Source organism: Pagrus pagrus (assembly GCF_965226575.1).
Source record: "Pagrus pagrus genome assembly, chromosome: 14".
NCBI lineage: Eukaryota > Metazoa > Chordata > Actinopteri > Spariformes > Sparidae > Pagrus > Pagrus pagrus.
The window spans coordinates 21035729-21047550 of record NC_140198.1 but is presented as its reverse complement, the minus strand read 5'-3'; the positions used below and the strand labels follow the sequence as shown (position 1 = coordinate 21047550).

At 41.1% G+C, this 11822-nt stretch overlaps 2 protein-coding genes across 2 annotated transcripts in view; one reads left to right on the top strand and one right to left on the bottom strand.

Moving 5' to 3' along the window:
• The first annotated feature begins 3407 nt into the window (after positions 1-3407).
• LOC311269309 (tyrosinase-like) lies at positions 3408-8521 on the top strand. Its single transcript, XM_084373385.1, has 5 exons — positions 3408-4286; positions 5222-5438; positions 7602-7749; positions 7834-8015; positions 8123-8521. Exons 1-5 carry the CDS (start codon positions 3462-3464, stop codon positions 8386-8388), a joined length of 1638 nt encoding a protein of 545 aa, XP_084229511.1. The 5' UTR covers positions 3408-3461; the 3' UTR covers positions 8389-8521.
• Positions 8522-9339: 818 nt separating this feature from the next.
• Positions 9340-11822, bottom strand: part of chordc1b (cysteine and histidine-rich domain (CHORD) containing 1b) — an 8738-nt gene continuing 6255 nt past the window's right edge. Inside the window, exons 6-10 of the mRNA XM_084373054.1 lie at positions 11317-11500; positions 10974-11079; positions 10728-10847; positions 10550-10612; positions 9340-10406 (exon numbers count right to left, since the gene is read on the bottom strand). Coding sequence (XP_084229180.1) covers positions 10236-10406; positions 10550-10612; positions 10728-10847; positions 10974-11079; positions 11317-11500 — 644 coding nt within the window. The 3' untranslated portion in view covers positions 9340-10235. The remainder of the gene's footprint in view (positions 10407-10549; positions 10613-10727; positions 10848-10973; positions 11080-11316; positions 11501-11822) is intronic.

Here is an 11822-nt window from a genome sequence, read left to right as displayed (position 1 = left end):
TCTAATGTGATAAAGGTAAAAGTAATGACTGTACAATCTGCTGGGCTCCGTGCCTCCTGGCTTTTCATTAGAAGTGTTTATTGCACTCTCTGTATTCAAAGAGACATAGTTATGGTTCTTCCAAGCTGGATGGAAAATGATGGTGCCCAGGACATTAAAGCAAAATGATCCTTTAACTCTTTCCCTCTCTTCCTGAAGGTCAGAGTGAATCAAAACATGTTTCTCCCCTGCTTTCATGTGTTTCTTTCATTTAATTTTTTAAAAATCAAAGTCATTTAAAGGCGCAATACGTAAGACCTGGATCAGCTGTCAAATCCACACTCCACACAACCAGGGGGCAGAGTTGCTGCTAGCTCAGTTAGCCGTGCAGCTAGCAGTTCGGAGCTGGGATAGCTGGTTAGCATGCTAACTTCAGTAGATACCGCTGCACAAAGACGTCATGAAGTCAAAACTGTCATTTTATCACATTCTGTTGACAAATTTTTTTTAATTTTCAAATGTTTTCTACTAAAATTTGAACATATTGCACCTTTAAACGTAAAACAAACAAAACAGAACCTCTTTGTTCTCAAGTGAAAACATCAATCATCCAGTGATGTCACTCAGCAACAAAGTTGCATTGTGGGTAATGGGTAAGGTGCCAGATATCTCTGGTTCTTCTGTATTGATTTTGAGCATTTGTTTTTAAACTGTCCAACAGTGTTATAGACGCCTATATTTCCCACAATGCAACTTGCAGCCACTGAGTGACATCACTGGAGGCAGTTTCTTAAATTACATACAGCTTCCTCTGGAGCCACAAAAGGTTTTACACTACTTTTTTTCACATATGTGATGCATATCTGAGACCTGTAAACACAGTTCGATGTGTACATTTGGTGGAGTGACCCTTTAAGAACAGGTTAGGAAAAGCAATAGGCACATCAGTGATTCAGTTCAGTCTATCAGGTGAAACATCCTGCTTTAACTTACATCCTAGCTAAACCATATAGCACAAGAGCAAACAAATTGATCTGTGCTATCACAGTAAAGTTAGTTTATCTAAGACAGAGGAGGGAACATATGATACTTGGAAGTCACAGTAGTTCAGAAGGTGAATCCAGTGGTTTCTGGTGTAAGACGAACAGAAGATCAGGGCTTTTAGTTCCAAACATCATTCATCAAGTCACAGGTAGCAGAGCGAGGATGTTTTATGTGAGTGTTTTGCAGGGTGAGATGTGTGACGCATATCCACTGAACAAAAACACAAAGATCTTTTCAGAGATTGTTCAGAAAGTCTCATCCAATGGAGGTCAACCAGAACTGGTCTACGTGGGGTTTCATTACAGGAGCCAAGTGTATTAATTCCAGCCTGCAAAATTGTGGTTAGTTAGTTGCCTGGGGAGACAGAGAGAAGAAGACAAGGAGGTGAACTGTCATTTATTCAGACAGAATGACGTTGGAAGTAGTTGCATGGCGCCCTCTGGTGGAGACTCATCTGCTGTCATCGACTTAGAGTATTTGACAAATGATAACACACATTTCTCCATAGATTCACTTTTTAAAAACTCTTCACACTAAAAAAAAAACCCTCACATTTTCTTGCCCTGTGAATATCACATGCAAACACATTCATAGACCTCAGAGCCTTTGTCCTTCTGACTAAAGGTCAGGGTGCTCAGAGGTCTGTCTCAGGTGTTGAGAGCCATGTGAGCCAGCAGCACTGAGAAAGCACAAAAGACATTCAAGTTTTCTTCTGAGAAAGCTCTGTACAAATGCATATGCACATACTCTTGCCTCGGGGAAATCCTGACTTTCATTGTGCTTTGCTCCTCAGTTTGCACTCAGTAAATCCTTTGTTTGAGTTTACACTATACACTGTAGGTCATGACATACTGTAGAGTGTTGTGTGATCATATGACCACAAACACTCACTAAAAATCAAAATGTGAGAGTTGAGATAGTTTTGTGAAATGTGCAATTGACATATCCTTTTGCATAAAGCAATAATAATACTTTAAATATAAAGCAATACTTTAAAGCAATAATACATTTTGATAGGAGCCAATTTTTCATTAGTTCATACCTGACTACAGTATGTATGAAGGTTAAAGGAGCAATATGCAAGAATGTTTGTTGAAAACATAAAAAAATTAAGTAAAGTTATCAACATAATTAGAAGAAATAACAGTTTTGACATTATGATTTATGTGCATTGTGTTGCAGAGATATCTACTGAAGTTAGCATGCTAACCAGCCGTCAACATTAAACACTTCCCTGGTGCTCCTGTCTGGCTGCGTGGCTAATCAAACTGACCAGCTAACAGCAGCTATCATTAGTTAGCTGTTACGCTTTAGCAGTTTATATTTAGATTAGTAGTGATTTTTCCTCACCATTCACATGCCACAAGATAAGGGGAGGCAGAAACAAATATATAATTATACTGATCATACACATAAATACACCAACACATGACTTTTTAAATGCGCGCCAAACATACACATACATACCCTCTCCATCCTCTTTATTTCTCTCTCTGTCTGTGGTCCTTGTATTTGCATGGTGATTTGCATCCAATAATGCCAAGAAAAACAGTTGACTCTATTTGTGGTATCGTGTTTGTGTGTGTGTGTGTGTGTGTGTGTGTGTGGTAAAGGATCATGAGTTATGCGCCTGTTCTACGAAAGCACACCACATTCCCAGCAGAAAATCACTGTGAAATCATTGTAACAACCTCATATGGGTTCATGTGGTCCTCAGTGCTCGTCATAGATCCGTGTATATGACTTGAAAGGAGCACTGTGTACTTTTGGAAAAGAAATTCAAAGTCAGAAAGTTTCTATTTACAAGTTGAATTAGGTAGTAATACAAAGTTAGAGACAGTTATTTGAGAGCCTTTATTTCCAGAATGGAATAAACAAGCTGAAAAACAAGAAAAATAAACAGAGCAACTGAAATAAATAAGTAAAAGTAAAGTGAAATTGTTCGTTGACAGTTTGCTTATTCAGTTTATTCACTCATTATATTTAACCAGTGAAGATTTTTCCCTTTTCTCTTTCTAATCTCTTAAAATGTCTTCCCCTAAACTACATAGCGCACCTGTAAGGGACACTTTCATTCCCCAGTGAGCAGCCACTGGAGATCCCATTGCATCAATGCTTCATAGAATTTTTGAGCGTTCATTTTTTTTCTAGAAGGAGTTTGGCTGCAATCTTGGGAAGTGTGCATTTGCTCTAATGCCCCCCCCCCCCCTCATGATGTGACCCTGAGGTTAAGCGGCATGTGACTGGCTCAACAAAGAGGAGGAGGGTGAGGAGGAGGGTGAGGAGGAGGAGGAGAAGGAGGGGGTGCCAGCCTAGAGGAAAAACCCCTGAAGAATTTTAGTCTGTGAATGAAAGCATCACATGGGCTTTCCAACTTTGTGGACTCGTCTCATATCTCGGTGCTTGGAGTCTCTGAACTGCAGTAGAACCTTGCTGTAATGTGGCCCCTGGTAGTCCTCATAAGTTTCATGTTATGTTTGGATCCCAGCTGTCAACAGTTCCCCCGTCTGTGCGCCACCCGGGAGGCCTTACGCACCAAGGAGTGCTGCCCGCCCTGGGAAGGAGACGGCTCGGCCTGCGGAGCCAGCTCGGGCCGGGGCTTCTGCCAGGATGTGGAGGTGCCGGACCAGCCCGACGGGCCGCAGTACCCCTTCTCCGGCCTGGACGACAGGGAGAAGTGGCCCTTGGTGTTTTACAACCGGACATGCCAGTGCGCAGGGAACTTCATGGGCTTCAACTGCGCGGACTGTAAGTTTGGCTACTTTGGAGTGAGCTGTAACGAGAGGAGAGAGTCTCTGAGGAGGAACGTATTCCACCTGTCCAGGGCCGAGAGGATCAGACTCGTGTCCTACCTCAACTTGGCCAAGCAGACAGTCAGCAGGGACTACGTCGTGGCTACAGGCACCTACCAGGAGATGGAGAACGGCTCCAACCCGATGTTCGCCGATGTGTCTACGTACGATGTGTTTGTGTGGATGCATTACTACGTGTCCAGGAACGCGCTGTTAGGCGGCCCCGGGAACGTGTGGACAGATGTGGACTTTGCGCACTGGGCGCCGGCGTTCCTCCCCTGGCACCGCGCCTACCTGCTGCACTGGGAGCACGAGATCAGGAAGCTGACCGGAGACATGAGCTTCACCATCCCGTACTGGGACTGGAGGGATGCCCAGGGCTGTGACGTGTGCACGGACGAGTTGATGGGGGACCGGAGCCCCCAGGATCCCAGTCTCCTCAGTGCAGGCTCGGTCTTCTCTTCCTGGAGGGTAAACACACAAGTCCTCCAGATTCTTGCAGAGAGGTTACCACAAGTGTAGTATTGATTGTTTTCTCCAGTAACTTATTGATTTTTGGTTTTGTCCAAAGTGACGCCTTCACAATGCTTGTTTTGTCACATCAGCAGTCCACATATCACAATTATTATAAAAAAAAGTGATTAAAGTAGCAAATCCTCATGTTTGAGAAGCCAGAAGTGTGAAATATTTTTACATGAACAATGACTTCATCATTATCAAAATAGCTGCCAGTTAACAAAACCAAAACAAACCAAACATAATATTATATTAACTTTGAATATTTTGTGTGTAATTTGTAAAGTAACTAGTAACTAAAGCTGTCAGATAAATGCAGAAGTAGAAAGTGGCATGAAAAAACATAACTCAAATAAAGTACAAGTACCTCAGATCTGTACCTAACACAGTGCTTGAAGTGCCTCAGTTGTCAGGCTCCACCACCACTTGTTGCTTATGATATTCACACATGTATGCATATTTAAGTTCACCCAAAAATGAAAATTCAGTCATCACTCACCCTCATGCTGATGGAAAGACGCTAGCCCCAGAAATATTTTGCGGGCAAGAAAACCCCCCAGGACTTTCTATTGTCATGAGGGTGATAATAGATAATGACAGAATTCTCATTTTTGGTTGGACTTGTCCTTTAAAAGATCATGCAAATGTGTAAAAATATGTTAAATTAATATCACTTGAGTAGAATTATCTGTTGATCAGGATTATAAAAATGCTAGTTCATTTCTTCCTGCTTGGTTGAGATTCACATTGACAGTAATTAACACAGCACAGTAAACCTAACTGTGGTCGTTATCAAACTGGCTGAGGCCGATAAACGTCTGGTTCCTGGATTTATGCCGATGCTCTCATGCGCTGTATTGCAATATGTTCCTGTGTGTCTCCATCAACAGGTGCTGTGCTCCCGAGCAGAGGACTACAGCAGCAGAGGTGTGTTGTGTGATGCCCAGCACGAAGGCCCACTAACCCGTAACCCTGGAAACCACAATCGTAACGTGGTCGAGCGATTACCAACTTCAGCAGAGGTGGAGTTCACTCTCAGTCTGACAGACTATGACACCGGCGCCATGGACCGCAGTGCCAACATGAGCTTCAGGAACACTCTGGAAGGTCAGATAAGCTTGACCGCAAACACACACACCGGACTGCTCCATCTTAAATTACATACAGCTCTGCACTGCTACTCTTCACTCTCACTGCGTTAAAATGTGTTACTCTGCCCGTATGTCTTGGCTATGTGTGGGCTAACTATGTTGTGAAAGACTTCTCACTTTAGTTTGTGGCCTCAAGCAACGTACATTTAGTTTATTTGCAGTGTGCGGGTATAACAGATGAAGGGATACTCAGCAGATTCAGGAAGACTCGTAGTCTGACAACCCTATAATGCATTAGTAACACCAACATGGGTATATATGAACCCATATGCTGCCATTGTTTGGTACTACACTCTGTCAGTGTAATTTATGGATGATTGCTGATTCTTGAGTTATCTATTAGTGATCTGCAGATGAGTAACTAGTCATACTTAGCAACTTACACATAAAACCTTTTGAATTATGCAGTGAGAAATGAAATTCGGTGAATCTGTGAATCAAAAGAACCATGTTGTGCATCACTGTCTCTTGAGGCTCAGGTGACATCTGCTGAGATCTCGGTATGCATTAAGATAAGATAAAATAAGATGAGCTTTTATCAATCCCACAGCTGGGAAACTCGCAGCTGCAACACAGCGGCAATATAAAGAAGCATCATTTCAAGGAAAGTAAAAAAAAAAAGAGCAAAACAAGCAAACAGTGTAGCATTTACTTTAGGCTTGGTTGGGTCTGGATTACAAATTCTGCACAATTCCAGCTATTGAGGGAAGGCTAGATGACACACTGCCAGACATCTATTTTCTATAACTAGTGGGTTGAATATCAGCACATAACTGCTCAAATAAAGTGCTCCTGCTTACACAGCTTTATAGGCTTGCAGCTTGCGATGGTTTCCTGGGATACATCAGATCTGAACACAGTCATTATCATCATCATCTTGTTGTTTCTGTTTACAATTCCCCCGACGCAGATTCAAAAAAATGCACTCCAGAATTATTTCCTGGGTGTACAAGGATACATGCCTACATGTATACCCTCGTACAGGCTCCTTGGGTGTATACTGTATGTGTTACAGTGTTGTTTAATGTACCCTGAAGTCATACTTGAGTAAAAGTAAATATATTATGTTAAAATGACATTGGTAGAAGTGAAAGTCACACATATGAATATTACTTGAGTAAAAGTTTCTATCTCAAGTATCAAAAGTGGATGTAAAAGTAAAGTATACATATATCTAAATGTATACTGTTATAATTTAGTGATGGGCACTTCATTCAAGCAAAAATGCTATTTGATAGTCATGGGAACCATTCGAGGATTATTCATTTATCTGAAGATCTGCTGCTTGTGTGCACTGTAGCACATAGTGGCACACGCTTATATTGACCTTGAGTGGAAAAGACCATGCTACACAAGTTTTACCGGAGCCTGGTATTAAGAACGCAATTCTACCAAGGCCTATAATAGTGCGACATCCAGTGGTACCGCGTTATTTCCAGGCGTTGTTAAAAACAATGGGAAATATATTTTTTCAAACTATGAACTACTAGATGAACTATTTTAATTTTAAAATTTAACAAATATTCTAACATCTGGAAATCGCGGCACATCCCTACTGTGATTAAACACCTGACCGATTATCTGATCCAATATCAGTGGATAGTACTGTGCTTGTACTTTGCACTTTGTACTTGCAATCTGCAAAAAAACTGTGACTAGTAACAACATTCATCATACAAAAATTATTTAGTAAAAAGTACAATTTTTGCAGAAAATGGAAATACTCTGGAAATATTGTACTTGAGTACAGTCCTTCAGTAGATGTACCTGCTTACATTCCTTTACTGCTGTGTCACATATATATTTATACAAATAACTATATATATGTTCTATGTTTGTGTAACATTATGGAGCTGCAAACTTTAATTTTGCGATGCAACCCTATGTTGTATAAAGACAGATAAATGACCTTGTTACTTTGGTATATCTCACGCTTCCTAGAAAAGAAAGATCGTCCGCTGTAGGAGAGCCTCATGGAGACTACCACTGCCATACATGTCCTTTCTAAAGATACAATGCTTGTCTGTTTGACAGGTTGATTTGGGGTGACAGTATCTCATTCTACAACAAAAAGCCTTTGTTTTCCTCACCACTGAATTAAATACTTCCCTTCTTGCAGGATTCGGGGATCCACAGACTGGGTTAGGAAGCAGCTCTCACATGGGGATGCATGCTGCTCTCCATGTGTACATGAACGGCTCCATGTCCTCCGTGCAGGGCTCAGCAAATGACCCCATATTCCTTCTCCACCACGCGTTTGTTGACAGGTGAAACGTTTTCCACATTTTATCATTTCAGAGCACTCTTGCACTTAACAGCTTTACCGTATTTGTTTTCTTTCTCTATAAAAGCATTTATGAGGAGTGGCTCAGGAGGCATAGACCATCTGCGGCACAGTATCCAGAGAGTAATGCTCCTATAGGGCACAACAGTGAATACCACATGGTGCCCTTCCTGCCTCTCATCAGAAATAGAGAATACTTCATCTCCAGCAAGGACCTTGGATATGAATATTCATATCTGCTAGATGCCAGTAAGTTATATTTCGGTGGAGCTTTTATTTTCTGCATTGATTTGCATTTGCAGACATACATTGCTGCTTTGAATTAAGGAAAACATACTTCTTGTATCTTTTTCCAGACCAGAGGCTGGCAGAATCCATACGTCCTTACCTGGAGGAACTACAGGATGTGTGGCCCTGGTTGTTGCTTGCAGGGCTCTGTGGGGGGATTATAGCACTGGCCATAGCTGCTGCTGCCCTAACTGCAAAACGGCGATACCGAGGGTCGCCTTGGCTGCAGGTGGGGAGGTGGAAAAACTTATTTGCTCTCCCGGAAAGACAGCCACTTATCTGGAGCAGCGATACAGAGGAAACCAAGCACCGGAACTACCAGACAACGATATGAAGACACAGCCAGACTTATGAATTTTAATATCAAAGCACTGTGAATGAGATATTACATTGACTAACTGTAAAGAGCCTATAATCTTTGCTAATGGCGATGTATTTCACCTGAATTAAAAAGAGTAAAAAAAGTGCATGTAGGAAATGGTGAAATTGGTTTCAACTTAGCTTGTCAAATTGTACCCAGACATGGTGTGTGCAACACTTGTGGTTTCTGTCATGGAGCGGTTCCACAATGACTTGTCACGTTTATTCTCAGGGGTTCACATGGTGTCAGCTGACTACCTTTAAAAGCTGCTTCTGCCGCGTTGCAGCACGTTGCATCACTCGTGTGCACCGGCTTTTATTATGAACAAATGATACCAAACATGCATCCAGAGCAAGAAACACAAACTCTTCAAATCCACACAAGCCTTGGGGGACTTTTTTTTCCTCAAATTTATGTGGGCGTCGACTGAACCACATTTTGATTAACGTTGATTCATGTTTGTAGTGCGAGACGTGCGTTTGGGAAGGGAAAAAGGTGATAATGTCTGCACAGATGTCAAGGTCTGAGACATCTCCACAGCGGCAAGACGTAGTTCAATGCTCTTACCTTTCAGTTGTGTAACAGTTTAAAAAAACTTTATGACATTTGTAAAAGTCACTGCAATTCCCTTAAGTTGCATGTGGTTCAAAATCCTCACTTGAAAGGTTACACCTACTTAAATCGTAGAGGAGCTTCATTTCTCCAGGTCTGAACTGTCAGAGAAGTGTGGCGTTGGTTGTGGCGTCAGTCAAACCTCGCTCTGCATAAGAAATATTCAGTCACACACACACACACACACACTTCAGCCCAGTTTTACAAGTCCAACAAAAACGTTTATTTTTGGTAAGATATACTGGTTCCCTAATAATTTTGCCCTCATTCAGCCAAACTGAACTCATACATTCGAAGCCTTGAGACATGCTGTCTAGTATAGCATTTTTATAATACAGTACTTTCTCCATTAGCATTCTCAGATATTACAGTACATTGTCATTATTAAAAACTGCGCAATGTTGTGTTGAGATAAATACAGCATTGAATATTTGGAAGCTTGTACTAAATATACTTTAGGTATAATCGTGAGAAAAAAACAAATATGGAGCAAATTTATAATTTTAACAAGGATTTTAAAAAGGTGTGATAATCTTCTGTTAAACAAGTTTGAAAGTCCCAAGGAACTATTTTATTTCTTATCACACAGTTTATTCAGAATAAACTCCACAGACACAAGTCCGGACATTTTAGAGATCCAAATTTCCTACTTTAACTACATAGAGCAGCTTCATTACCACAGGCATGGGAATACATCTGTGAAGACAGCATTTTGACTGGTGGACAAAATGCAATCATTTATACAATTCATGAAAAGGATGGAATGAGTCTTTTCCAGAGATGGTCATAACTGTCCAGTACAATGAGGAGTACACATGAAAGGCTTCATGGGTCTACATCTGACCCATATCTTATTGTTTGGTTCCATTATCCGGGGGATTTCAGTGCAATTAACAAGTGTGTCATCGTTCAACTTGATTGAAAGTCAACGACAAGTCAGTGTTCCCCTCCTACTCAGTCTGTGCTTGTGTGAAAAATTATTGTAAAAATACTGAGAGATTCTTTAGAATTCCAACCTACACAATGACCAATAAAAACGGAACAAAACTTCAGAAAAACAGACAAAAATCAAGAATGAAAGGGGAAACCCCTGTAGAGGCCGAAGTCCCACGACAGCAAAAGAGAAGACTCTTAAAAGGAGGTAAGGAATGGACCGTGTTGCTTGGATTCAGCTAAAATAAACATAATGTTTTTATTTTAATTCCTCATCATTCGTCATCCTCGCTATCTGATTCCTCTTCTTTTTTCTCGTTCTCCTTGGGTGGGGGGACGGGGGGAGGGAGGTCCAGACGAGCCCATGACATGACCTCGGACTTCTTCATGGCTATCTCGATCTTGGCGGCCATCATGTTTATTATACTTTTACTCACATCTATCACCTAGAAGGTAAAGAGGGACACAGAGAAAGATGGAATTAACAAACAGGTGGTAAAAAAAGACTGCAAGACTGTTTGCTTTGAAAAAAAGGGTCTTTTGATAATCATAAAATAAACAACATGGTTCATGAAGAAGCTGTACTTACTCCCCACAGGCTAATTTTCTGCTCAAATTCCTTCTCTCCCTCAAATATAACATGGATGTTGAGCTGAAGGGGTAAAAAGAAATAAACATTAGTTTGAGTAGAACACAATAAAAAACTAAGCAGTGTAGATATGGACATACAGTAAATGATTTGACAGGCTGCATATAGCCTCCCTCACCGTGGTGCTGTTTGCATCCACGTAGCTTAGCTCTGGGACGGAGTTCTTGGCGTAGATAGAGATGATGACCTGCGTCCCAGTCTGGTGCCAGTCAAACCGACACGGAACAACTTTCTTACCCTGCCAAAGGGATTTCAGATAAACATTTGATACACACATTCAGCTATTGAGTCTCCACTTTGACCACTAGATGGAGTCACAGCTGAGGACTTGCACACACAAATGATGACTTGCTGTCACACCTACCGCGTCTTTTTTCCTCCATAGATGTGCTCCCTTGGTGCAGCCCTCTTGAGAGAGGAAGGTGTTAAAGTCGGAGGTTTTCCTCTTACAGCAGCTCCAGTATTTCATCCTGGAGATGCAGGAAAGACATACACCCGCTGGATTTCTAGCAGTCGATAACTTGTCACTCAAGAGGACCAGAGAACAAGACTAACAGGAAGAGTAACATGAAAGTACTAGTGTTGCTCTTCACGCTTCTTTTACAGTTTCCAGAGAATTTCTACTGTTTCATGTCAATAAAGTGGAATGAAGAGATGGAGAGTAAAGGGTTTTTATGATCAGGTAAATAATTATCAGTTATACTAACCCTTCATGGAAGATAGGAAATCCAGAGTGGTATGAGCACACATCTGAATCGCTTGCAGGTCCGTCAAAACTCTGTCGGTAGCAACAAAAGTGTGGTTCAAAGACTGAAGCAGATTGTTCTTGTTTGATTAAATTGTACAGTATGACACTCCTTGTTCTTCTTGTTCTCCTCAAATACTGAAACTCTGTTTATAATAATAGTCAGGTTATTGAACTGACAAGGCTTAAATGATTTCTCCAGTACTTTCATCTCTTTGCAGATGAATGGAGTCATGTAGAAGGATCTCTTAAAATCTATTTCCTATTATTTTCTAATATTATTGTAATCATAGAGGTGAAATTTTCTGGGGATGAGTAATGACTAAAATGTTCTTTTAAAGTGCCAATTTATACTCTACCAAGACCTCGACTGATTAATCAACTAAAAGCAGGCAGCCCTTGAGAGAATATCTCATGGCTTTCAATCAAATCAGTTAATGTACAATTATGTAAATCATTAAAGCCCCA

Coding starts and splice junctions, on each gene's coding strand:
- LOC311269309 (XM_084373385.1), top strand. CDS start 3,462: ATGTGGCCCCTGGTAGTCCTCATAAGTTTCATGTTATGTTTGGATCCC. Junction 5,439..7,601: donor CTTCAGGAACACTCTGGAAG/GTCAGATAAGCT, acceptor CCCTTCTTGCAG/GATTCGGGGATCCACAGACT. Junction 7,750..7,833: donor CACCACGCGTTTGTTGACAG/GTGAAACGTTTT, acceptor TCTCTATAAAAG/CATTTATGAGGAGTGGCTCA.